This window comes from Rousettus aegyptiacus, unplaced genomic scaffold, assembly GCF_014176215.1.
Source record: "Rousettus aegyptiacus isolate mRouAeg1 unplaced genomic scaffold, mRouAeg1.p scaffold_m13_p_5, whole genome shotgun sequence".
Classification (NCBI taxonomy): domain Eukaryota; kingdom Metazoa; phylum Chordata; class Mammalia; order Chiroptera; family Pteropodidae; genus Rousettus; species Rousettus aegyptiacus.
The window spans coordinates 113,356,320-113,384,207 of record NW_023416308.1 but is presented as its reverse complement, the minus strand read 5'-3'; the positions used below and the strand labels follow the sequence as shown (position 1 = coordinate 113,384,207).

The window sequence follows — 27,888 nt, the reverse complement described above, 5'->3', positions numbered from 1 at the left end:
TCTTAGCCCAAGATCTAGCATAATGAAGGCCTTCGTGGAATTAGAAGGACGGCTGCTTCTGCTCGTTTCCTTGATTTGGATGTGTTCTGGGCAAAAGCGAGGTATAGGAGCAGACCCTGACTGATGATGCTTTGGAGGGGTAGTTTCTCAATGACCCTGAGTCAAGAGGCTTCTGGTTGCTTGGGCTTGATTGCTCCTCCCTGAAGTTAAAATCTCAATAACTCTCACAGCCCCAAGCTTTATCTCCCCGTTGGGTCCATGCGGGACTGTTGAATGAGCAAAGGAGGATTGCACTCAAGTTATTTTCTCTGTAAGTTCTCGGAATTAGTCTCTCCTTTTCTTCCCACATTTTCCTACTTGTCGGCTACTGGCGTCTCCCACGAAGTCATCCTTGGACCATTCGCTCCCCATCGCTGTTCCCTCATTCTTTCTTTCACCATTTCACACCTGAACTTCTAATCACACATTCTTAACTGGTCTCCCTTCTCTAGTTTCCTCTCCCCCTTCCAGAACATCATCTCGTGAACTTTCTTAAGGTACAACTCTGACCAAACTCCTTAAAAACTCCTGTGCTTCACTGAGGCCCCCTGGGTGAAGCACGGACTGGCCGTCAGCTGGCCATAAAGACTGTTCTAAATGCTCCGAGGGAAAAGTAAGATGGATTACGAGTGCAGGCAGCAAATGGAGCTGATGGAGATCGGGAAGGGGAGGGTGGGGGGGGAGGACGGGATTTCTTGGAGAGGTCATAGTTGAGGCAGAACCTCGGGAAATGGCATCGTCTTTACTTAGGGGTGGGTTTGGGTATTGGGGAGCAGGCAACGCTCTGCTTTCTGTCTTAAGTTAAAAAAAAAAAAAGTTGTGCAAGATACCTCTATATCAGAGGTGGTGATCTGTGTCCAGGCTGCTGAAATAGGGTCAGTGTGAATGTAATACAGAGAGGTTGAAAGAAAAAAAAAAAGTGATTTGAGGAGATACAGGGGTAGAAAGGACAGAGGAGGATTTTGAGGTAGTACGGGGTCGGGGGGGATGTAAGCAAGAAGACCCCTCCCCCTGCGCAGGGTATTCTCTAAAAGCAAGCCTTAGGGTAATATACTGCCACAGTGGTGATTGGAGGGCTGAGGAAAATGTAGACATTGTGTTAAAGCTAGGAACGGAATACTGGGTTTGTGATGGCAACATCAGGACTCAGTAGCCAGGCAGGTGGGAAAGGACATAGACGAGGATGACCCCAACGCGCTGGCACCCCACAGTAAGCAACCATTTCTGCCCCCCACCCCATCTGGCCCAGCCCTCAGGGTCCAGATCCCAAGGGTCAGGGCCTGGCTTTCTTCTGAGGCAGGCACTAGGTGGAGCAGGGCCTAGCAATTCCTGTTAAGGACTTCTAGCGATCATTTTCCTAGTCACAGCGGAAGCCCTAATCGGGAGACCGGGAAGCGGTGATGGAGATACGAATGGTGTACTGGGTGTCCGCTGCATCTGGGTTGGCTTAAGGTCTCAGCCACCCTGGAAGTTTCATGTCAGAGCCTTGTCTGACGCCCATCCCCCCCCCACACACACATCATTAGCAAAACCATTTCTGATGGATGAAGGAGCGTGGAAGGTAGAATCAATTCTAAACAAGTAGCCCCTTGTAACAAGGTGTCCGACGTGGCAGAGCCCTAGCCTGACCGTGCTAGACTGCTGAGGTGACCCCTTAGTAGATGAGAGACTTAGCCACCAGAAGACCTTGAGTCCCTATTTTCTTCACCTGTCAAATGCAGAGAAGGCTTATTCAATTTCCCAAGGATATTCAATTTCCCAAGGATATTAGGAAGTTCAAACTAAAATAATAGTAAAAATACGACGGTTCAAGTAAAAAATGAATCTGCAGGCATTTTATAAATATAAATCAACCTCGAAATTTTAGACAATGGAATTTAAAAAGTGGGGATTTTTTTCCCCAGTAGTGGAATATATCTGGTGACAAAATCGGGGGGAGGGGACATATAAAGCTGTTAGGGCTGACGATGAGAGCAATTGCTATACCCTAAGTTTGCCCTTAATAATGAAGCTTGCCCTAGTAACCTCACAATCAGGCAGCTTTATCTGGATTACTTCTGTTACTATCATAGTACCATACTATTTCCAGACCCTCACAAGCATCTAAAATCTAATCGCGATCTTTTCTCCTTTCCCGAAAGTAGGTCCCTTTTATACTTCTGTTTCTGTCCTCCCAGCATTTAGGACAGATGGTGTCAGTGTGCTCGGCTCCCACTTAGCATTTTCTCTCATCTATGTACCTGCCACGTGCCTGACTGTTGCTGGTGGTAAAGAGTTTCTACCTTTATGGAGCCTGTGTTGCAACTGGGGTGAAAGATGCTACACACAAGAAGCTAACTGATAATTCCAGATTATAAGGGCGATCGTGGAAATAAATAGGGTGCCGTGAAATGGGAATGACTATGGGAAAGAGAAGGAAAACCACTTGAATAAGATACTTGTGTGGGTCTTCTGTGAAGGCGACATTGAACTAGGACAAGAAAGAGGCAACATCAAGGCAAAAATCCAGAGGAAAAGTGTCTACCTATAAGGAACCGGAAGGAAGGTGACCCCAGGAGGTCAGTGTGGCTAGAGGGTGGCCATTAAAACAAACAGCTACAGCTCCCTGGGCATTTTGGAAATTTATGCTGCTTTGTTCTGAACCAGAGTGGAGGTAAAGAAGGTCCGGTACACACCCTGCAATTAAAGGTACACTCTCATACGACAAAGAAGTGTCCCACGTGAATTTCAAATATTTCCCCATTCTCCTATATAGGTGCGAACCTGTTCATAATTATCTGAACATGTAACTTCCCCTTCATATAGACAAAAGGTATTTTTTTTTCCCCCAAGGGAAAAATAACACATTGTTTTGCTTGGAACTTTATTGGCTTGTTCATCATTCTGGAAAAATCTCAGCACTGACAGAAAGAAAGGCTACTCTGGTATTTGAAACGTCTACATCTGTGTAAGCCGCAGTCCCCCACGTGATGGCTCTGATGTGTCAGAGGGCTTGTAAGGTCTGCCTCAGTATCTACATACTGATATACGTTTCACTTTATTATACACTGCTTTCCTTTTATTTCTTAAAATATTGTAATTAGTGAATTTCAGTGACTTTTTAAAGAAATAGGTGTTGATAAGTTATCTATGAATTCTTTTAGGGCTAATAAAGAAGGCGTTAAAATTGCTTATTGTAATATTAGAGCCTTGGGCCTGACGAGTTGATACCTACTGGGTTAGTGCTTTGTGAATCAAGGAAGGGTAGGGGACAAGAGATTTGGGGACCAGGGCAGTGAAGATGTTATAGGTCACGAAGATTTTAGATTTTATACTAATCGCCATGAGAAGCAATTAGAGTTGCCTCCGGGCTGGTGAAATAATCTTTACGTTTGCCGCTGTGGAAGCAGCGTGCTTTTTAACCAGGCCACTGAGCAAGTCCAGGAGAGACGGGTGGTGGTTTGGGCCCGGGTACTGATCACGGAGAAGTGAATAAACGTGAGGTATGTTTCTAAGGTAACAGTGAGGAGATTCCGTGGTAGACTGAATACAGGTATGAAGGAAAGGAAGGAATTGGGAGTAAATCTTAGCATCTCTTGGCTCGGAAGTTGGATGGACTATGGTGCTATTGACTGAGACACAGAGAACAAATTGGGTTAATATCAGGGCTTCTGTACAGCACATGGACCTTTTGAGAGGGCTATTCCAAGTTTCCTCTTGGGTCTCTAGTAGCTAATTGGAGAGATGACTCTAAACTTCCTTCAGAGGTCTAGGTTAGTCTGCTCTCTCAGGCAATGTCATTCAAAGAGCACTGACCCAAGCATGGTTTTCGGTCCCAGCTCACTATCTGTTCTCAGACCCTGGAAGAGTCACTTCATTCTCGCCACATTTACTGCACATCCTGTGGCACACGGTAACGGGCAAAAAGTTAAAACACGGCATCTGTCTTCAGAGTTTAAGCTTTCCAAGGATACCAGGTACTGGGGAACTCAGCTCCTAGTATGAGTGTCCTCGTAAAGACCTGGGCCCCTGCTCCTCCGGCAAATGAAGAGGCTCAGGGAGCTTCTACGATTCTTTCTCTTCTTTCTCGGGTAAAAATTCTGAGTGTGATGCAAATTGATTCTGGCCATTTGGGGAGTGCCAGGGAGGAAAGAGGACCATTGAAGGGAGGTCAAAAGAGGGGGATAGGACTACAAAGGGAAACTTTTTTTACACAAATTTCTAAGCTTCGTTTCTTTTAGCTGAAGGTGGTCTTCTTCTGTGATACCTAATGCAGCTCAACCTCATTTGAGCTGTTCCTTGAAAGACTTACTGACTGATTTTCTTCTGTTTGCCTCTTGTCACAGTGTTGGTGGAATGCAACAGTCTTAATTTTCGTGCTATAGCTAAAAGAGCACTATTTTATCAACATGAGTTAGTAGGCCCTGATGAACTACTGCTGGGGACTGGCTGTCAGGCAATTCGAGTGCGACCAGATGAACTTGACTTTGATTATCCCATTAGTCTCTGTGGAATTGTAACACAGGTAAGAGAAATGATCGTTCACCCAGTACTATCTATAAAGTTGTGGATTTGCACTTTTTCTTATTATAATATGCTACTGGTGTTGCTACTTGGAACTGTAGACTGAGCAGATACCTAGAAAGGACATGAAAAAGATTTTCTCTGTTTTCATTCATTCACCAGGGACCCATTATGTACAGGACATTGAGCGTAAATAAGAAATTCACAGACCTTTCTGTTATGAAGCTCATGGTCTATTAGGGTAGAACACCTATTACATGTAGAGCGTGACCTATCATTGAGCATTTTCACATATTTCCTAATTCTCATAATTCTACGAGGCTGATGTCATCACCATTTATGAAGATTAAAAAACTATGATACAAAGACCCATGCTGTCACCACATGTGAGGAGTTAATAATACTTACAGCAGGGCCTGGGCCAGAAACCAGGCTTGTTGACGCTCGTTCTAATAAGGACTTTGGTTTGTTTTGTTTTAAATTTTGACTCTGGGATTAGCAACTCTAACTATAGAATGTGTCACAATGGTTTAAAGAAAATTTACTGGGAGAGTTTGGAGGAAAGAATGATCTGGATGGGCCTTGAACTAGATATAGACTTTTACTTGTCTTTCTCTATCTCAGGAAAGGTTATTGAAATGTACCTATATTCCATTGGCATCAGAATAAGGAAGTCTCTGGGAAGGTTTTAGTATAGAAGGTTTCTGTCACATCAAAAGTATATATAAATATATTCAATTTATCTCTTGGCATGGCTTGAAACCCGGGACTAAATCTTTTCTGCCAGGAACCTAGCCTTAAAGTTGCAGGTGTGGGATAATTTGGGCATGTTGGCGTGAAGTCCTTTCGATGGATTGTCTTGACTGGCCCATAAGCACAGGGGTCTGAAAGCGCAGTCTATGCTTGTCCCGCACATGCCATCTCACCAGCCCTTAACCCCCCACGGTGAGATACCAGTGACTTCGATGTGCTCCACTACACCTGCCATGGAGAGGCCCAAAGGCATGTGAGATGCTTTTAGTGGTTAAAAGCATCTGTCACTCCCAGAGTCCTTGGCAATGGTGTCAACCAGTAGTTATTCAGCAGGGACGATTTTGTGCCCCAGTGAACATTTGGCAGTGTCTGGAGACAATTTTAACTGTCGAAACTGGGCAGGAGGTGCAGAGTGCTACTGGCATCTAGTGAGTAGAGGCTAGAGATGATGGCTAGACACCTTACAGGGCCCAGGACAGCCCTCAGGACAAAACAAAAAAAAAATGACCTGGCCTACAATGCTGGTAGTGTCGAGGTTGAGAAACCCCAGCCTATCACCACACTTGGCTTCTCTCTCGCCTTGGCGCTCTGAGCAGCCTTTCACTAAGGAGCTCAGAATCATGACAACTAAACCAGCCTAAACTCTGACTCTATTGCTATACAGTTCAGAACAGGACATTTCAAATTTTTTTATTGTTTTTTGTTTGTTTGTTTGTTTTTTACCTTCTTATCCCTCGATTAGAATCCCTGAATCAGATCCCAGGAAATATGTAATTTAGATCCCAGGAAATATATAATTCATCCATCTTATAGGATACTATATAGCTAATAAATTTAGACAACAATTTAATGACATAAGAATCTCTCGAAGTAAGGAAAAAAGATATACATGAATAATATATAGTGCGATCATGATTGTTCAAACAATGAAGGGCTAAAGCAGGTAAAAATACATGCAAATAGTTACAGACTTAAAGCCAGGATGATCTGATTATGTGAGTTACATGTCATTTGTGGGACATCAAACACATTCCAGGTGTCCCTGGGAGGAGTACATGTTCTTAGCACACGTACATACGTCGTGATTAGTTGTCCTCCAAGTGGTCTAATGTTTTCAAGAGACCAGATTAAAGAAAAAATATTATGTTTTGATTCAGAGATCGCATAAAGTATTTCAAAACACTACAGTAACTGTCTTTTTCAAAATCCTCTCCTCGTGGAACAATTTTTCTCCTAAGGACCTGTGAAAATTTCTCTTTCCTAGAATTTTAACTTAAGGAGTCTAACGTAAAATGTTCCGGGTCAACTGACTCACTTGCCACTTCTATTCAAAACCAAGTGCCATGTGCTTTTTTTCTGTTTTCCGATGAAGTTAAGTGCCTCACTTTGCCAGCAAGGACTTTAATTACATTAATTGGAGCGAATATCATAATCTCTAGGGACACTAGTGCAGCCAAGTTTTTATTTGAATACATTAAAATACACCGTGACAAGTGAACACGTATTTCAAAGGTCTCTTTTCCCACCAGGTTTTCTTTGATGGAATTGTCATTCACTCCTGGCTTACCTACACACCAAGGAATCAATTAATTTCTGCTGAACTTCGTTTGGAGTGTATAGTTCCCAGGTCAGTCCAAAATATCCATTGTCTCCTCCCTTAAATGCCAATAGCATTTTGCTGAATGGTGTTGCTGTTTATCCAGGGACCTTGAAAACCAGGACTGTTTATATATAGCTTCCCAGTTTTACAGCATGTCTGCCAGTGTTGCAGCAACTCGCGATTCAGAAGTCAAAAGTCGGGACGAGTGAGTTACACGAAAGTGCAAAGCCAGGAGCGGGCCTTGCTTCTTGATTCGAGACCCTCGCTTCTGTCTCTCTACTCCCCCAAAGACTATGAGCACACACTGGCAGCCCTAAGTCACAGCACCAACACCTGACACACAGCCTCTCTGGACATCTCTTAGGCATCCAGGTCTTGTGGAAGTCGGCCTTGACTTCCACAATCCAAGAGGCTCGGAGTTTTGCAGAAGAGTTGAGGTTCCGGAAGTTACATAATTCATTTCCCCTCCTGGATTTGAAATCAATTAACTAATAAATCATACGATGCCGAATATGTAGATTAGAACATAGCTTTATTTTAAATAAAACCAGTTGACAAATGAGGCTTTAGATCTGCCTCTAGGAACACTCCCACAAGTCCACCCTGAAATGAATTTGCTGACCCAGGAGACAGAAGGGCTAGAAAATTCCAGGTCTCCTCCTCGCCTGCAAAGAGCCCTTTGTAGTAAGCTGGCCTCCTGGCTGCAGAGCAGACCAGAATGTGGCCCTCTGCGGACAGCCTGGCCCCACAGAGATACCTGCAGTGAGGATGAACTAAGTATCATCAGTTCCTTCTCCCAGATTTATCACCAGCTAGTACTTTGCTGGTCTCCTGAGGAAAATTCAGGAAGAGGATCCAGAGAAAGTAAAACTGCTCCTCACGTAGTTTCTTCACCTATGGAGTGAACCAAAATATATCTTTCTTCTCTGAAGACTTAAAAGAATTAAAGGAAAACAGTATCCAATACCCCACTAAGAAAAAGAAAATTCTATAGTTTAAGCAGTAAGGATATGATTTCTGATATACCAATTGGAATCGAATAAGGAAGAAAAAATTTAAAAGTTTGCTAAGCACAGATTCAGGCAACAACTTTTAAGGAAAAAAAAAATGCTGTTTGACCCTTGCTAATAACAATAACTTTGTTGGTTGAACACTTACTATGTGCCAACCATTGTTTACAAGGACTTTAGGCATTTTAATCATTAGCAACCCTATGCACTAGTCTCTAACACTGTCCCTATTTAATGCTTGAGAAATGGGCACAAACACAGGAGTGGCCAGCTTCACACAGCTCGAAAGTCCTAGATTTAATTCTACATAGAATGGCTCGATAAGCCCTGTTTTACAGCACTGTGCTCTGCCTTCCGTACTGGTTAGCAAACTTTCGTCTCTCAGCTTTCAACCTGACCGATGCAGCCTCCCAAATACAAGGAATGGGGCTCTATTGGCTCTTTGATAACCTATTAATAAACTTCAAGAGATTCTAGGACGATCTTTCCTTAGACCTAGTACTATTTTTAAGCAAAAATTACTGTGAACAGATCCTTAAAATAAACTAAGCAAACCTAACAGAACAGTTTCTGTGTTCATAATTTATTATCCCGCAGCGAAGGACTTGGTGAGAGACTGAGAGTCACACAAGAACGACATGATGATAATGTGTGATTCTTAAAATGAAAACTCATAGCCGCTAAAGAAATAACCAGTAATACCTGGGCCCAAAGTTGGATCCCAACAATGATATCTTAAGACTTTGTATTACTTTTTGATTCCTCCCCTATCTTTTTCTTGTTTCCTTTCAAAGCCCTTCCGCAGTACCTAACAGCACTGATTTGAGCAGTGGCCTCTATGTACCCCCATCTACTCAACAGTGGTTCTTAGTACAGGACAGACACTGTGTGAGATGTGGCTATACCCACTTCAGAGAACACTGGGTAAGGATACCTACAAAAGCCAACATTTAATGTGCCCCGTCAGGCATTTTATCACCCTCTCCCCCCCCCCCCCCAAAAATAAAGTATTTGAGACAAGTAATAGATAAGGTCTAAATTTCTACTGAGGTCTGAATGGCATATGATTTAGTAGTAGAGATATATAAGTAGGGTCATACTGACTTCTCTCTCTTGAACGTGAATCATACCATACTTAGTATTAATATGAAGAAGACCTTGTACCCACTAGTCCCGTAACTTTCTTTTCATCCTAGGATTCTTTGCATTGACAGTAAGGACTTTACTTTCCTAAATTCAGAACTGGATATTTGAGTCCAAAACTAATGACTGTAATGGAAGAAGGAAAAGTTCGGAGGTTGCCAGTTTAGAATATTTTTCTTATGTTTCAGGAAAAGACCAAATGCCTTAAGGTTGGAGAGAAATATATTGACTAAATCAGCTTTCCCACTCCGTCTAGTTCAAACAAAATTTTAAACATGTACAAAACTCCCTTGAATTTGGCTTTCCTTTTTTTTTTTTTTCACCCCTATTCTTAAAATCAAGGCTATCCCAAGGACATCTGAAATATAGTTCATGTCTGGGAGTTGTAAGGAAATCATATCCCAAAGCTGACCTTACATATTTTAGCTGGTTCCATTCCAATGAGTATGAGCTCAGAAAGAGACCTCGCCCTCTGTTAAGCGATGTCCCTGAAACTTGAGTCTTGTAAACACCAGATATCAGCTACTTAGGAACTTTGTTTTTCTACAGTCGACACCTTTTTATGGGCCACGCAACTACTCTCTTCCGGTGAATTTCACCCACCCTTTCGTCTATGAATTACAGACGCTCATGCCCTTGGACATCGAGCAAGACAGAAGTAGCCCGTTTTAACGGCATCGTGTGGCATTTTATTTTTATATATGTACATGATTTTAATTCATTTTAATCTATTGTGATCCCCCTCATGATGTCTTTGAGGAGAGGCCATTTGTGTTTTTAACCGTCAACGTGGACACAAATTCATGAATAAAACTTGACTTATTTTGCTATCTGTCTGTATTTATTGTGTTTCTAATGTACCATTCTAAGCTGTTGGGCTGAGTTACCAGGAAAATGGGAGCTGGGGGAAGGTTATTATCAATATCATTTTCATACCCAGCCGTTGTTGATAATTGGTGCAGCTGGATGCAGTAATATGGCCAGTGGGCTTGCTTGGAAGAGAGTGAATATAATTGAAACCCACTGGAAGCAGAGAGCTCAGAAACATGAGTGAACAGGGTATCTATTTAGATCCCCCAACCAAATTATTTTGTAATATAGGTTCAGTGGTGTTACAGTAATCTGAGTGGCAAACATAACATGATTTCTTGTGTGTGTGTGTGTGTGTGTGTGTGTTAGACATAAGAATTTGAAAGTTGTATTTCTCCCTGTTGCTACTGTTGCAGTGGTCTGTGTGTGTGTGTGTAACCCAGATAATGCAAACCCAAGAGAAAAAGGCTTTAGCTACCCGAAGTGTGTAAGATAAACAGACACCCATGCGGCTGGCTGATAAGACACCAAAGACGTCATCATAGAGTATAAAGCAAAAGGGACTCTAACGCAGACTTAGAGAGCGTGCTCCCTGTCCTCCCGGGACTACGCTCCTCCGTCTCTTGGTTCCTGACTGCTCTGCTTTGAAGAAGAGGCCTCTGCTGATCAATCCTCGCAGATCGACAGCACCTGAGCCAGCAGCGACCGGTCACGGCTTAATACGTGGCTTGTCTCCGCCAGCACCGCCGGGTGGTCTGCTAGGACTGAAATCCATCAGGATCTGGTATGATTAAACTTGTGTGATGGTCTGGCAACTATTTGTGTGTGTGCCGTCCTTGCTTAGCTGGTTACTCGCTGCGCTCGTTATATTTACGTATCTTAGACGAAGTGCTCTCCGACGCTTGTCCTGGCTTGGCCTTAGGGAGCGAGTTGAGCCACCTGTGCACACGTCCACAGAAAAGTTGGACAAGTGGGTTGAGTTTTATCTCTATCTACATGTCACTCCCTCAGTCACTTGGCCGTACTATGACACATCCTCCTGATACAAGCAATGTCAGCAACCTCGCTATTTTTGGGCCCAAAGATTCTGTGTTAAACGGCTTCTTGCACAGAAAAGAGAAGCTATGACCACATCTACCGATACCTTTTCAGATTTTACCCTTGTTAAGATGTTTACACCTTTTAACACTTGGAAGCCATGTTACTGTCAAGAATATCAATTGTGTGCTCCGTAGTAATGATTCGAGCGCAGACACTTTCTTGTGTGTAACTTGGTGGAAAGGGTAAAACAGGATCCTTGGATATAGAACAGTTTTTCCCACGTCCACGTTGGCCATTGAGCTGTGACTTAGAGCTGGGTGAGTTCTCGGTGGCCTATCCATCCCCGGCCCTTGTAATCCCCATAAATTTTCTGCTCAATTATCACTAACAATATTTTCAATTCGCGTGTCCAATTCTCCAGAATTCAAGCAAGGGAAATCCACTCCCTGAAACTACAGTGGTCCTTTTTACAATGAGCAGCTTAGTTTCTCAGGGAGGGCACCGGAAACCTTGATCTCGGTCTGCCCAGGGCAAGACCAGCACTCCCTAAACCCACGTAGGTCGGACCTAGGTACTGAGAAATGGGTCATTTGAGCCTGCATCCTCATTTCTTGTGACCATCACTTTGCCTGCAAGTAACGAAAGCTGCCTTCGCTTCGAAAGTTTTGTTCTGCTTCGCTTTGCGTAGACTTCCTCTGACCCATCGCTCTGACTGCCTCTCCCAGGCTGTGCACATATAGGAACAGGGATGGCAGTATTAGGCTCAGGTGCTTTTTTTATGCAACATCAGCAACTCATTTGAAGAGACCCCCCTGCGGAGCCCTCCCTGCGTTCCTAGTACCAGTTGGGGTCATGTCGGGCGTGGAGGAAGCCACACAAGAGAAATACCCACATCTAGAAGGAAGGATAAAAATATAGCTCTTTCCCAATTATGAGAATAAATTAGATAAATTACTTGCTTGGGGGTGGGAGAGGGCAAGAGAGAGAAAGCAACACCAACGGAAGTAAGTCAGAAAAACGGAATGGCAAGTGACTTCTACAGAAAGCAGGAAACACTAACAGGGCCAGAAACCTCTAAGTAACTACACCTTAAAACAACAAAACGTGGGCCTGATCCTTGCTCAGAAAAAGGCGAAATCAGGCACAAAAGTAAAGATGATCGTAACCCCACAAAATCCTTCACAATTTTGATCATCAGCCCCCAACCAAAGACCCTTGAAAAACACAGGAAATTGGAAGTGCCTGACCTGCTGTGGGTAATTTTACAGCCAATGCCACACCCAGCTGACAGCATTTACACAATCACTCTGCTAATTGCTTTGACTTTCTGGAAACCCGTATTGGTTTTTTCCTGATCCAAGCTGTCTAATATCTGAAAAACGGGGAAAGTACAAAGAACGAAATATAAACTCTTTATAAAGCCACGATTTTGTTTGTTTGTTTGTTTTTAATATTCCAAGAAAGGGTTCTTTCTCCCTCCTGAACCTGGACAGTCTCCCGATGACTCCAGGGATGCAGATAAAGTGCCACAGGCAAATCTTGGATCACTGTGCCTTCCCCAGACCTTCTGCAGCTCCTGGAGGAACAAAAGGTTGAAGAAGTGTCAATGCGTGTTTATTGAATTGTTGGAGAATGACATTCAGGGAGGTATTCTAAGCGTGTGGGTTTCCAACTTCAGCAACGTCAGAACCACCCGCTGGGCTTGTTAGAACTCAGATCGCAGGGCCGTGCCCTGGAGATTCTCATTCGGGGCTGGTGTGAAGCCTGAGGATTTGTGTCTTTGAATTCTGGTGCGGTGCTGCCGGTGCTTGGACCACACTTTGAGAACCAGACTCAGATGCCTTCCCTTTAGAGAGCACCAGGTCAATGGCTCCCCAACGTGAGGATGATTATCAAAATTATCTGGAGCACTATTTTAAAATAGAGATGTTTTAGCCCCACTCCAGTCCAATGGGATCCGTTGTAGCTGGAAGCTTTAGAGTACACATGAATCGCTACAGTCGCCTGCCAAAATGTCGATCGCAGTCTAACCCAGAGGGAAGGGGCATTTTCACCTGTGGCCCCAGGCAACAGAGATTCCTCAGGAAGGCTGATAAGAGAGGAAGTGAGGCTGGCCTCCAGTTCTCTTTCAGTTATTTTCATTTCATGTTCATGTTTTATATTAGAGCCTTAAAAAAAAAAACCAACGTTATAAATCTTCTGTGTCCTTTGATTTGAAGTGTAAGCATCCAGATTTTAAATAAGAAATCAGATGTGCCTAGATGTTACTTGATAAATGTCATGTTTGATGAATCGATGAAGAATAAAGAAATGAATCTAAATCTTACTTCTCTTTGTATGTTTGTCCAAATTCTCCGTGGACGTTGCACAGGTGGCTCAACTCGCTCCCTAAGGCCAAGCCAGGACGAGAGTCGGAGAGCACTTCGTCTGAGATACGTATATATAACAAGCGCAGCAAGTAACCAGCTAAGCAAGGACGACACACACACAAATAGTTGCCAGAGCATCACACAGGTTTAATCACACCAGATCCTGATGGATTTCAGTCCTAGCAGACCACCCGGCGGTGCTGGCGGAGACAAGCCACATATTAAGCCGTGACCGGTCGCTGCTGGCTCAGGTGCTGTCGATCTGCGAGGATTGATCAGCAGAGGCCTCTTCTTCAAAGCAGAGCAGTCAGGAACCAAGAGACGGAGGAGCGTAGTCCCGGGAGGACAGGGAGCACGCTCTCTAAGTCTGCGTTAGAGTCCCTTTTGCTTTATACTCTATGATGACGTCTTTGGTGTCTTCTCAGCCAGCCGCATGGGTGTCTGTTTATCTTACACACTTCAGGTAGCTAAAGCCTTTTTCTCTTGGGTTTGCATTATCTGGGTTACACACACACACACAGACCACTGCAACAGTAGCAACAGGGAGAAACACAACTTTTAAATTCTTATATTCTTATATCACACACACACAGATCACTGCAACATGTTCTTGCGGTATTTCCAACACCTATACGATATAAACACTGTAGAACATTTATGCTATTTGTGCTAGTCGTCATGGTCTTTCGAGGATCTGGAATAAGCTAAAGTAACAGAGAGAACCAGTCCAATTAACATGATATGGGGCCAAATTCCAGAATCAGCAGTCGGAATAAAGACTTTCCATAAGAGGAGAATAAAAATACCGTAACCCAGTGTTGCACGCCACTCCTCCCTCCCAGTTTTAGCTTCTTCTAGACTTCCACATGCTACAACAGGCAAAAAAAAAGACATGGGATAAATCGGCTGCCACCTTGCCATTTTGTACCGCCCTCCAATATGGAAAGGAAGGACCTCCGCTCAGGGATCACTCTGAGCGGAGGTCCCTCTGGCCTTCTCCATTGTGCCCTTTGCTTGGGGAAGAAGATGTGCTGGATCAAGAGGACAAGCCCCAACAATTCCCTTTCCAAACGGCTCTGAGCTCACAAACGAGGCCTGCACAAGACCCTTCCCTGAGTCTGTCCTCCCAGGTGTGTGTATCCTGTGCCCAGGGTGGCCAGGGAACAGCTAGCTGCCTGCTAGGGATAGGAACAGAGCTTGGACATGTCATCTGTAGCATCCACACACATGCACTCTATGGGTGGGAGGCCCCTTAAAATGCAGGTCAAGCCGGGTTGGAAAGAGGAGAACCAAGCCATAGGCCGTGGGCCATGGACCACGGGTAGGGGAGTGAAGTAGAGTGAGGCGGAGATGGATGTGGCTGTTACCACATGGCAATGTTTCAGCGTGGAGCTCCGAGGACTCTCTGAATTCTAGAATAAGAGCTTTATAAAAGCTGGTTTGTCAAAATAGGAGGGCAGAGCATATCTTGTTCAACCGTTTATTTAAATAGATTTAAAACTTTGACATGGACATATAGTATATGTGCCTCCACTCGTACCCTTGTTCCAGTTCCCTTACAAACTAGGCCGGAGCAGACCTGAGGCCATTTGTGCTCAGCTCACAGTAACTCATTCTAAGCCATATCTCCTGATGACCCTGGGAGCCTGTAGGACTTTGTCTCGCTCTGCCGATAAGCCTAGAAGGACTCGGCCATACTAGACTATATATTGGTGCTTGGCTCACTCCTCAATATTTACCTAGAGTAAGTCAAATAAATAACAAGAATTACATAAATCTCGCTTATCTGCACGGAGAAAGGTAAAATGAAAGAAGTGTAGATTATCTCAAAGTGGATCTACTCCATGAGATAAATGCTGAACAGACGACTCTCACATATTTAACACTTGGGTGACCTCCAAACCCCAGATGCTTAAATCCCGAATTCTCCCTCAATGCTGATGGAACCCACCTTAATTGCTCACTTTTATTTTCTAGTTTTCTGCTATATAAACTTTTAATACTCATTCCAATGAGATTATCTACCAATACGTGTTATTAATGTATTGTCTGGCTCTAGACCCAAGGTGTTTCCTTCCAGCAAATATTTGAAGACCTCTTATGTCGTAGGCATTTTGAATGGTACAGTAGGAGATACCACAGTGGACAGGAAAGACTCACTCTTGTTTTCGAGGAGCTCACAGTCTGGCAGGGAGACACACATTAAACAAACACAGTTAAGAAGTAATTCTACAAGTAACTAATCGCAATTCTCACAAGTGCTACAAAGGAAAGTACAGAGTGCCAAGAGAATAGATCACAGGTCTGGGGGTGCAGAGAGAACATTCCTGAGGGAGTGGTAGTTACGCTGAAGGATGAACAAGCCATTCGAGGGGACAGGAAGCGGCATCTCCTGAAAGCAAGCACTCAAGAGAGGAAAGCAAGACAAGGGAATAAGCCTTGAAGTGGGAAGGAACTTGACACAATAGAAGAACCAAAAAAAAAAAAAAAATGAGATTGGAGCATAATGTACAAGATAATAAAATAATGCTGCAGAGACAGGCAAGGGTCAGCAGTACAGGTGCTTAGAGATCACATTTAAAATACGGAGTTTTAGTCAAAGTGCAAAGGAAGGCTTCAAGATTTTAACCAGGAAACAAATACGCAGAACTATGGTTTGGAAGATCACTGTAGGTGTGAAACCGAGTCCTTAGAGCCCAAAGAGTCACAGATATATTTTCAAATCTACGAGGATTTGAATAACTTTATGAAAACATTACCAAGATAGTAAAATATCTCTTCTGCAGAAAAAATTCAAAACTGATTTTTTCATAGACTAAAAGTTGTAGGGTACAGTATATCAAACTGGGTTCCCTGAGAACTCCTAGATGGGGTTCACGTAGTAACCCCTCCTGGGAAATAATGCTCTAGGAGTTAGGTGCGGAAGGACTTGGAGGGGAGTCCAAGTGGCCAAGACAAAAATCTGGAAGTTATTGTGGGAATGCAGAAATTATGGTAATTTAGACCAGAATAGTGGCAATAAAGACTGAGAGAAACAGACTGGTTCCAGAAGGTAGAATGTTCGACACTTGTGGTTGATTAGATCAACAATTGAGGGAAACAGAGGTACCAGGCTTGATAACCAGACTTTGGGCAGATACAACTGAGCTGATGGTTACTAGCAAGATAATAAGAGTTAACAATTATGTACTGCCCGTTATGTACTGGGACTATTCTAAGCACCCTAATGGTAACTTATCAAATTCTCACAAAATCTGAGGTGAGAACTATTATTATCTACATTTTACTGATCAAGAAACTGAGACTCACAGAGGTTAAGGATCTTACTTAAGGCTGTTTTCTGGTCTATAGCCAGGACCATGGTCAGTAAACCTGCCTTCTCAGGATCTAACAGAGAAATGACAGTCAGGAAGGAAAATCTGAGTTGGCTGATTCTGCGCTTTAGCTTGTATGAATGAATATAAGTCGTTTCCTGGTGGTTCACAGTCCCCTACCTGGAGCCCAAAGCTCCTATAAAGGAACTTTTGTCCATGGATGGCTGCTAACCTTATTGTTTCTGTGGGGGGATGTGAGCGAGGGATTGTCTGTTTTGCCATCTTGCTGACCCAGAGCAAATACGCTAAAGCTAAACTGATGGTGTTTGGTAATAGCTCTTAGAAGAACCATAATAGGCAACGCTTCTCACATGCAGCGTGTGGCATCTTTCCTTTCATGAAAAAAAAAAAATCCACATTTGATGTAGATCTCCGTGGTTTTCTTCCTGGGCTAGGAACTCTCAGGGTTGCTGTCGTAGGAGAAAATCATAGACCGATAGTCACTCTGCTAAAGGACTCTTCTGTGAACTAGTCTCCCCCATCCCGCCTGCCCAAATTTCAGACTTAGTACTTCTACTTCCATTTTTTTGTATGTCGAAAGCCCTTTCCCCATCAAATCTAATCTCACAGGAGACATAAGTAAAAGTAACCAAAGTGGAATGGAAAAGAGAAAATTATGACTGAACATATTTATTCATCTAATTTATTTTCATTGGGCTGAGGCAAGTACGAAATGTTGGGATATCTCTGAAAACTGGGATAGAAAACAGAGAAAAATTGTTTCCTCATTCTCCGTGACCATACTTTTCACATCTTCTTCCTGGTTTGTCATATTACTGGAAGAAATACACTTGACCACACCTCCCGATATTGCTCACTATTTGCTTGAGTGAAAGAGACTGAGGCAAGCTGAAGGAGGAGTTCGCAGTACCTTCTGTCCACCTCCTGGTTAACAGCCAGGCCAGCCAAGTCCTCGCCATTCCATTGTGCTGTTGGAGAGATGGGACAATCACACCAGCTGCCCCTAGTGGGGCTCCTACTGTTTGCCCTTATTCCAAGACAACTATGCACCATCTGTGGTGAGTATGCTTTGGAGTAAAATTACTCTCGTGTAATAGTCCCCTGATGGTTTCGAACAGGGGGCTTCATATATAGAGCTATCTGAGAAAAGACCTTATTTCAGTTCTATATGTAGTTGGACTCTACGAGTAATGTAAAGGGTGGCAGGAGGTGGTAAAGAAAGTTCCACAACGTATGTCATTTTGAAAGGGACCATAAGCAACATTAACTTGCCCAACTTGCCTAACTTCCTATGCTCAGATCCTCTCTACCATGGTAACACCGCCGAGTCATTGTCTATTCTTGTTCTTTTTCAATGATGGAAAATTCATGATCCCAGGAAAACTTCAAAATCATAAAAAGTTATCTTCTAATTTTGAGATGCAATCTATTTTCTGAAGTTCAATCCATGGGTTTTGTAACTACACAGAAAAAAATAATGTTAATAATCCCTTCCAAATAATGAAAACTGTTCTCCTGTTATTGTTGAGTTGAGATGTCCCAAGCTACACGTCTCCTCCCCATCACTCCTCTCCAGGGCCCTTAGGTGAAAGCCCCATTATCCCTCCTCTGAGTATAGAATCCAGAGATTAAGTGATTGTATTAAAAAATTGCAAGTCAGAGAAAGAAAAACTAGGTTCACGTCTAGTCTGAACTCTTAGTAGCTGAATGATCCAATGTTTCTTAATTTCTTTAGTTTCATTTATATTGAGGACAACTAGGGAAGGGTGTTGGTTGAAGCAGGTGGTTTCTTAAAGATTTGATGTAGCTCCCAGGTGCGTGATTTCTGCCTGTAAGTATTTACCCTGGAATTGAGTTCAAATCAGTCCAAAGATGACTATGTGGTGGTGCCATCTGTGGCTATATTTTCCTGGTACTCTGTAGCCTGCAAGAAGAGTTTTATTCACACAAGCTAAAGCACGGAATCTGCCAACTTTAATTTTATTTCCTGGCTTGTCATTTCCTCTGTTGTATCCTAAGAGTAGGGGGCCTCTATTGACGCTCTGAAGTTTAATTCATTGCACAAAATAATTAACTCTGTCTTCAGTGGTCAAGGAAGCTGTCTGTGCCATATATATAACTAAATATTTTTATGTCACCCGTTCCCAGCCTTAATATTTTCTCTGGGTGTTCCTTATTTCCTCCTACCCCTGTCACAGAGGTAAGCAAAGAAAATCGCTCCCGTCTGAACCCTCTGATAAGCACAATGATCAATTCAAAATATACCAGGGGAATCCAAGCCACCCATGTCCTGTTGTCCCTCAGACTTGTCGGGATCCAGGAGCAAAGCTTAGAACAACGGTTGATCCAACAAGTCAAAGACAATGAGAGACAGAAAGGTGAGTGCCTATATTCTCTGCAGTGAGTCCTAAAAATTGTATGTCCAAGGAATGCCTGCTCCATCTATCTTTAACTTGAGGTGACAGAAAGGTACCTCAAAATATCAGTCCCCTGGCACTTACTCTAGAGCTAGGCCATGCTTTCTTCGGTCCTGAAAACCATTTTCCTTCAAGAAGTTGCAAGGAAAAGCAAAAGAAATTATAGACTTTTATCCATTAATACTGTCCTATAAGCTAGCTGAGTTCACAACCAGACAAGGATGTGAACCACAACTAAGAAACTTAACAACAGAAAGAAAACCATATAGTAAGAGAGGTGTGGGCTGGTTTCAAGTCTAGCCTCCAGCTTGGGGCTTTCCTGTCAACATTGAGCCTCAGCTTTCTAATTAATATCAGGGGGAAAGGAAGCTGCACCTACTTCCCTCTTATTATAAGAATTATGAAGAGCCTGAGAGTTTCGATACTCTATAAGGCAGAAAGTAAAAAGTCAATTATTACCATCCTGGCATCTACAGAAAAAAAAGGAAATCCCAAGATTTTATTATTTATCTATTTTTCTTCTCCTTTTTTAATCTTTATAAGGATTGCATGATTCCAAAGAGATACCATGATTTCACGAGAAAGACTAAGGTCTAGCTTGTAATTTTACAGTACTGCTAGAAAAGACTCTGCTTGAGGAATAAGAGAACAATAAAAGGTTAGTATAGAGTGGAACAAAAGAAAGAAGTCACAGGCACCATAAGTCACAAGGAAGACAGGAGGCCCCCCAAAATCACAGGCATGTACCTTGTTAAATTTGAATACTTTTCTTTTCAGGGTCGAATTTAACCTCGAGACAGCTTGCCTTGGTTATATTGGCTTTGGGGACATGTCGAAACGCCAATGAAACCTTCACATATTCTCGCTTGGTCAGCCAACTAGAAAAGAAATTCCAAGCAGAAATTGAAAACATGGGTGAGAATCACATGTTCAGAGACCCTGGACAACCCCGCCTTCTCCTCCGCTGATTCGGAACTGTCTAAAGTTTCCCTCCACTCTTTCCTTCTCCTCTTCATTCCCTTCAGCTCACTCTTTCTTCGCAGATCACCTTCGCTTCTTGCCGCTTTCAACATGTGCCTTGAAATTTCTTTTCAAATATGATCAACCGAGCGTTGACTCTACCTCAAGCACTACCCTATACATGATGAGGAACACACACACACACACACACACGACACAATTTTCTTGTCTCCCAGCAGCTTCCTTTCTAGACAAATAATGAATTACACCGGAGAAAGCCAAGCAATACAAGACATGGTGTCATAAGTACCAAAGCATACACTACTAGCATAAGAACCAAAGATGGCCAGAAGTACTTTAGCACTGAGAAAAAATGGGTTAACCATCATGGCTTCTAGCGATGTGCACTGCTATTATTTCAACTCCTACCTAATATTCTATTGTTTGTTAAGTCTCTCCTCTCCCATCTTCCCTTGAGATGACCTCTATTTCTTCCACTTCCACATATACATTACTACTGAAAGTGCAAGAGGCTTGGCGGTGGGAAATCTGTGTTCTAGTCCTGTAACCACTCAAATATCAAGATAGTATTTTAATCTCTTTCATGCTGGGTCTTCTCGGTGATAAAAGGAGTTGAGTTGAATTTGATGGCCCTTAAGAGCTTTTAAATTTCTCAAGTTTGCTGATTCTGTGAGTGATCTCCCCGCTTTCTATCACTCACCTCTGCATAAACATAAAGAAACGGGAATAAAGAGAGCAGGAAAAGATTACAAATGGATCACTCCAGTACCACGTCCATGAGTAAGACATTTCTTTTCTCTCTGCTAGGAGTCCATGATGGCAATCCCCTGACTAATTACTACCAGCTCAGCCTGGACGTTTTGGCCTTGTGTCTGTTCAATGGAAGCTATTCAATCACTGAAGTTACTAAACACTTCACTTATAAAGATAAAAACTTCTCTTTTGGTGGTCGGTTCTCAGTAGGTGAGTCATTCAACCCAATTCCCTTGGTAGAAAGGACATGATTAGCAGTAGTTCCTGCCCTAGGATTTTTTTTCTACCAGGAAGCACTTAGATTTTTTTCTAGCCTGTCTACCTCAGTCTCCTCAGAAGAGAATTTTCTTTTTGAGAAGACTGAATATTGCATGGCAGTTAAGTCTCTTTCTAAATGTGCAAGACCTGGTTCTTAGCCTAGCTCTTATTTGAGTTATATAACCAATGGATTTTTATCTCTCCACTTTATTTTCCCATCTGTAAAATAAGGATAGAGTGTGAGAATCTTCACATAGGACATCTTAGGACGTATAAGTGTTAGAGAAAGAGAATGAAGTGGCATTCATTTATCTCAACCCTTGCCTCTTTCTTCAGTTCCTTGGAACCATTTGGACGTGTGAGTTTACTTGCATGACACAACCTCTCTGGGTGACAAGGCCCAATATTTTGATGAATAAAGTGTGTATTCGCAAAGGGGAAGGACCAGAAATTTTCCACTGGGTCAGCTTACACATCCCAAAAGAAGTCTCCTCTAGACAGCTAGTATTGGTACTCAGCGCCTATGGATCCAGATACACGATCTCATCTTTCTCCAAGAAGCTCAAGGAGAATCATTCAGTATCTCTAGGTAGGAAGGAAAACGTGAGATTTCTCCTCATGTTTTTCCTAGGAGAGAGGGAAGCCACCATGCCTAAGAAACTTAGAGGGAACCAAGTAACGAGCCGGGAAAAAAGATCGTATCCTCTCGTCTTCCAATCTCTTGCCTCATCATTTTCCTTCTTAAGGATGTTTATTGGAAAATAACTCTCTCGAGTGCTATTTTCTGATCGGTCAAATGAAAACCTTGAAACCTTACAAAAAGACATACTTTGTTTGGTGTATCGTCCTGCATGTTTCTCAATTTCTTTGCCAGTATGGCTGAAAGATGAAAAAATGAGAAGAACCAAGATGTAAAAGTGGAAGAGTGTTAGTGTGTGTTTCTATGACTAAGATATGAGTCACCAAGTACAAGGCACAGGGCTACTCGACTTAAGGAAGGGGTCTTGGAGTATCCGCGCGATTAATGCTGGAGGGATGATTGCTGTATTTTGAAACCCTTCTCTCCTGTCATTGACTAGCATGACTAGCCATCCCCATTTGCATGAATCTGTTCCTCTTTTAGCACTAAAATCCCACATATTGGGAACCCCCTCAGTTCTGGGCAAAGTGAGATGTTTTGTCACCCTACCCCCAAGGTTTTGCTCCCTGACAGATACTGGTGCAATGGCTGTCTTGGCTTTGACTTGTGTGAAGAGAAGAATAATAAACGAGAAGATAGAAACAGACGAAGAGGATTTAAATCGTATCAATAATCATACAGAGTTACTGGTAAAGAGGATTCTGTCCGAGAAAAAAGAAAACGGTCTCATTGGAAACGCTTTTAGTACAGGAGAAGCTATGCAGGTAAGTCAGAGGATAAAACAGGAGATAGAGGAGGGGGTCGTGGAAGAAAGCAGTATTTTTATCCTTTCTTATTGGCCTCCTAAGATCTTATCGTCCGTTCTGTGCCTGTTCTACCGTCGATTTCACTCACATAATTCCTTTCCCCTGTGTGAAATGTATTCTCTTCACCTTCAACCTTTACCTTCCCATATCCAATGCTTCTATGAAGTTTCTCCTAACTACAATTTACTTAAGAAATTCTAGAGTCTACTACGACTACAACCTCTCTTTCTATCCCATGTAATTTCACACTTTATCATCTTGCCTTCCAAATTAGGTTACTGCTGTAGAAGTGGTAGTGGCGAGAACAGCAGCTCGTATTTATCGATGTTAACTCACTAACGTACACATAACGAAGAAAGAATTATTACCACCATTTCCTGTAATCGGAGCATGAGTCATGGAGTATCAGTAACTTGCCTCATATTACAAAGCCAGAAAGTGATGCAGACAGGCACGGGATGTAAACCGTTGGTTTCAGAACTCACACTCAGCACCTGTACTATCCCGTCTATGGTCCTCGAAGTCTGGGACTTTATTCCTGCACCGATTTAACCCACCGTACAGGGCTGGATACAAGAAGAGATGAAGGAAAGTCTACAGAAAAAAAAAGTTTCACTGAATCTTTCATGTGAATAGGAGTTTGCCAGGCTGACTCGGGAAGAGAGAAGGGACAGAGGATAACAAGAGCGAAGACCAGAGTCACCACAGAATGTTGCACGTTTTAGGGAGATCGAGATGTGGTCAGCGTTGGGTCCTTGGGGAAAATTACCAGATGTGGCTGGTGCTGTAGGCAGGGATCCAATCTTAAAGCTGTTTGTACTGTTTTTACTATTCATGTTGTCTGCTTTGCTAAGTTCCAGTTTTATAAAACAGGAGCTTCCCATCCTGCCTGCACATCTGAATCACCAGGAAAAGCTCTTAGAAAAGACTCATGCTATAAGGCTCTATGCCAGCCAGTTAATACAGAAATTTAGGGGTAGAGCATGAGCCTTGGTCTTATTTAAAAGCCCCACAGATATTAATTCACAGCGGGACCAAGAGCTTCCTGCCCACAAGACAGTTTTTAAGAGGAGATGTCATGTGATCAGTTTAGTGTTTTTTTTGTTTTGTTTTTTTGTTTTTTAAATAAGCTACAAATGCTTACAGACTACTTGGTTAACCTTAAGAGTCTTCAAGTAAAGGTGAAAATGCGGGAGTAGGGGAGGAAGGGACTGCTCTTTCCTGAGAAACTACACAGCAACATCTTCAAGGCTGACGCATTTTACTCCTAGTCTTGCTCACTCTGACGCCTACCCCATAATTCTGCCCTTTCAATCCAGTTTACACTTGCTGGCTGGATAGTTCCTGTTCAGAAACTTTATTAAATATCCCAACTGCCCAGCAAATAAAGTCAGAGGCCACGTCCTAAAATTCAAAGGTCTACCAGTCTGGCCCCAACCTTCTCCAGATTGTTCTTCCACGTGGCCCTGACTCTGTCCAGGCAAGGAGAATTCTTGGGGCTTTTGCTAAAACGCAGATACTGTCGGCACGACCAGGCCACGCCCACCCTGGCCACGCCCACTTTAGCACCTTCAGCTATACCCCCCATCGCGTCACCTCCGGAAGTGCCGCGCGCACCGTCATGTCGCGTTGTAAGGCCAGCCTCAAGTACTGCCCCTTCCACCAGACCCTCAGCCCCACTGGATGTGTAGAGTTCTTCCTCTTTGCAAGGCCGTCCCACTGGATCTTCTCTTGGAGCATTCGCCTGCGGGGTTCCCTTTCCAACAGTCTGTCTGTTAACAATATTGATGATGCAGTGCCTCCTATGTGAACGGCATTGTTTCAGGGCTGGGGATACGCGAGTGCGCGTGGCAGACAGAGTCTTTCTCATTGGTGTTAGTACAGTTTGTGATAGTACGCGATTCCCCGCCTCCCCACCCAAAATAGTTCATAAGCTTCTTGATGTCAGGAAAGTTATCTTAGTTATCTAAGGTGCCTCCTGTGTAGTCAACGTTCAATAAATATTTACTGAATTCCTTAGAGGTAGGCAGTCCCTTTATTTGAAGGCTCTCCATTCATTCTTTCTTCCTGCCCTGCCTCTTTCTCTCTCTCTCATTAGGCTCTGTTTGTCTCATCAAAATATTACAACGAAGGTGAATGGAATTGCCAACAAACTCTGGACACGGTGCTCCAGGAAATTTCTCGGGGAGCATTCCATACGCCAACTGCTGCAGCCCAGATCTTACCTGCCCTGATGGGAAAGACCTACCTGGACATCAACAAAAACTCTTTTTGTATCAATGGTTCAGGTATAGCACTAAAGAGCAAACCGTTTTTGCCTTTCGACATAACACCCAGAGCAGGTGAGATTTAGATGTCTGTAGGCACCAAAAGTTACCAGATAAACTTCTAAAGCATCACAGTTCCTAGAGAGAAGTCAGTCCTTGATATATATGTCATCAGAGATTGGAACCACCTGAGGATTTGTTCTTAACAAGGTAGTAGATGTTGCTCTTGGCTCAAATGCTGATAAACACAGTGGACTTGGTTAGATGGTGGCTGTCTCCAAAGGGATGTTTTCTGATTGCTGGATACAGAGAGGGTCTGAGCATCCTTTCCATCCTACACAAAATATGGTGTCTCTGACTTTCCATTAAGCACAGTGAGTGATTCCTCAGGAAATAAGACATCTGTGTGAAAGGAATGTGGCAGTATCGTAAGAAACCGCAACCTGAATCACTGATACAAACAACTGGTTTTGCAACAAGGTATAAAGAAAGGAGACTTCTCCTTCTCTCATTCATTCCTGGTTCAGTCGCGGACAGGTTTAGAGACCCTGGGCAAAATGTTAAACCTCTAAACTTCAGTTTTCTAGTGTAAGAAATGCAAATGATTATAATATCTAGATGATTCTGTGCAGGTACTCCACAATTCATGAGGACTAATGAGCTCATGTAAAATGATTAGTACAGTGCCTAGCACATAGTATTTTTCAATAAATGTTAAGATATAAAAAGGCAAATAAAAAAAGGCAGCATTATTATACGCTGTACCAAAGGGGAAAAAATTAGGGGACTCTGTGAGAAATGAGAGAGGAGGCGACTAAACAGCTTAAAAAGCTGAGAGGTGAGACAAGCATTTCCAAGGCAGTGAGTACTGGGTTTTAATTTCTGCTTTAGACACGTGAGGTCTGCCCCTTGATTGATGACACTTGCTCCCTGTAGAAAATCCCTCACTGCATAAAAATGATGGAGTCCATGGGTAGGGGCTGGATGGGTGTGCAACTCTAACAGCATTTTTATTGTTCCGAATGGTAATTCTTCTCTGCTTTTCCGTCTGTGCCAGGTAACTTCAGCATCTCCACTCATGAGCCTGTATCTGTGGCACCTACTAGCTCGTCCTCATATATTTCAGTCCATTACTCCGTGAAAATCAATGACACATATTCCACCAAAGTCACTGTGCTGAATGGCTCTGTTTTCCTAGATGTCATGGAGGAAGCTCAGAAAATGAATGAGGCTGCATTTCGGTATGTCTGTGTATAACCTGAAGGTAAGGCTATTGGTGTGATTTTGAAAGACTCAGTAAAAATACCTCTGCACATGAAAACAAGTACATTTAAACACTTCCTAATCAGTATGTTTGCTGTCCATCTACATCTCATGGCAGGGGTCAAAAAAATAGAGGTGAGACCTTGTATCTTCTAGCACATAACAGGTATTAAATTAATGTTCACTTAATGGGTGAATAAGTCCCAGAGAGAGCTCGAGTTAGTAAAACCTCAATAAATAGAACTTTTATGTCAGACATTCTGTGTCTAAAACAAGTACTCTTAACAATGTTTTAATTACTGATCCCTCTGAAAATCCGATGAGTGGGTTGCTCATCCCAGTAAAAAGAACATACACACGAAACATCATTTAAATCAGAGATTTCACCCAACACCCAGAAGACCCTCCATGGCCCACTCCTGCTTCCAGAAGCTTTCTGGGACCCTGAGATTAATAAGGTTCCCTCGCCTAGCGAGGTCGAATATTAAAAATAAGATACTGACTTTGCCTCTAAAAAACATGGTGATTTGGATTCTTAAATCTGGCCATTGTTTATTGTGTCTAATAACACAATATTGTGTCTGTAATGTAAAATCTTACATGATGCTACAGGGAAAAACGTATCAATGAAAATATCTGTATGTACATACATTTTATATTATAAATGTACATATATATGTAATTATAAAGGCTCCTTTCACATGCTCCCAGGAAGGAAGAGAAATGTGACTAAAGAATGTGAAACAGACATTGACCATGTCCCTTTATATAAACACATATGAAATACTAAATTATTCTTTCCTGTGTCTCTTTCTTAAGAGAAAGCCTACCAAAGTATGACTTATGGCACTGTAGGACACCAGGTTAACACTTTCACCTACCATTTTAGTATCTTTGTCAGTTACTCTCTTGGGGCCGATCAGAAGTTGGTGACTGCAAAGTGTCTCCTACGGCAGGAGGGAGGAATAGAAACCATGGGCATTGTTTCTCTAATTTAGCATGAATTGTGGAGTACCTGCCCGGAATCATCTGGAGTGTTTATAATATGTGCGGATTCCTGGTCCCAGCCCAGACCTACAGAATCAAAGTCCCTGAGGATAGAGCCAGGAAATATGCATTTTGGGGGAGGGCGGAGAGTAATATCTTCAAGTGATTCCTAGGTACATTAAAGTTTGAGAAATGCCCCCAGTAGCATTGCTTTTGAAAATTCCAAGCTCCTGTAACACATTCGCTGCCCTCACAGTTTCACAGTGGTGGAGAGCTCTTGGGGCCCGTACGTCACCTCTGTTCAGGGCGTGAACGCCAACAGTAATGACAGAACCTACTGGGAACTCCTGAGTGAAGGAAAACCACTGAGCCAAGGTAAGGGAGAGTGTGCCCAAAGCCCCACAGGGTGAAAGTGCCCAGAGCATCCGGATGTGTGAGCTTCCATGAGCAATGTGCCAAGGACCTGGGAGAGTGATAGCCATCGCACAGTGGCTTGGTGGTCAAATCACTGGACCCACTTCTTCTTCCTGTTCAGGAGTTGGTAGTTACGTTGTCCATAATGGGGAAAATTTGGAGGTTCGCTGGAGCAAGTACTAATACACTCAGCCCTTCCTCAGCTGGATCCAAGGCTCATGCAGCAGAATTCCGTATGGAGACTGACCTCCTGTCTTCTCTGTCCTCTCTCTCAATCGCAGCAGGGGAGCCAGTAACCGCCCTTTCTTTGCATGTTCAATAAATATCAACAACAATACAAAAAGAGCATGTTCAAATCATTTCATTTTAAAAGGATACTTTATTATTATGATTAGAGGGAAGACCGCCTCGGGAGGATGTGACGTGGAAGAGATGAGACCACCTATCTAATAAGCCGAGTTCTACTCAAGGGTCCCCTGGTAGGCATCTGGGTGCGCTT

General features: G+C 43.0%; 2 protein-coding genes across 6 annotated transcripts; both read left to right on the top strand.

Annotated features, from left to right (window-relative positions):
- OOSP2 (oocyte secreted protein 2) lies at positions 1-9,861 on the top strand. Its single transcript, XM_016119005.2, has 5 exons — positions 1-101; positions 4,365-4,543; positions 6,825-6,922; positions 8,700-8,829; positions 9,598-9,861. The coding sequence occupies exons 1-5, from the start codon at positions 23-25 to the stop codon at positions 9,718-9,720; spliced, it is 609 nt and encodes a 202-aa protein (XP_015974491.2). The 5' UTR covers positions 1-22; the 3' UTR covers positions 9,721-9,861.
- A 3,768-nt stretch (positions 9,862-13,629) lies between these two features.
- On the top strand, positions 13,630-27,716 carry TCN1 (transcobalamin 1). Of its 5 annotated transcripts, none has more exons than XM_036220426.1 (9): positions 13,630-17,661; positions 18,802-18,981; positions 19,798-19,935; positions 20,809-20,964; positions 22,226-22,416; positions 24,557-24,746; positions 25,783-25,966; positions 27,232-27,350; positions 27,511-27,716. In XM_036220426.1, the coding sequence occupies exons 1-9, from the start codon at positions 17,583-17,585 to the stop codon at positions 27,570-27,572; spliced, it is 1,299 nt and encodes a 432-aa protein (XP_036076319.1). In that variant the 5' UTR covers positions 13,630-17,582; the 3' UTR covers positions 27,573-27,716. The 5 variants fall into 5 exon arrangements, with proteins under 5 accessions (XP_036076319.1, XP_036076317.1, XP_036076321.1 ...); XM_036220424.1 differs by having other exon boundaries at positions 24,557-24,800; XM_036220428.1 differs by lacking the exon at positions 27,232-27,350 and having other exon boundaries at positions 24,557-24,800.
- Positions 27,717-27,888: the final 172 nt, after the last annotated feature.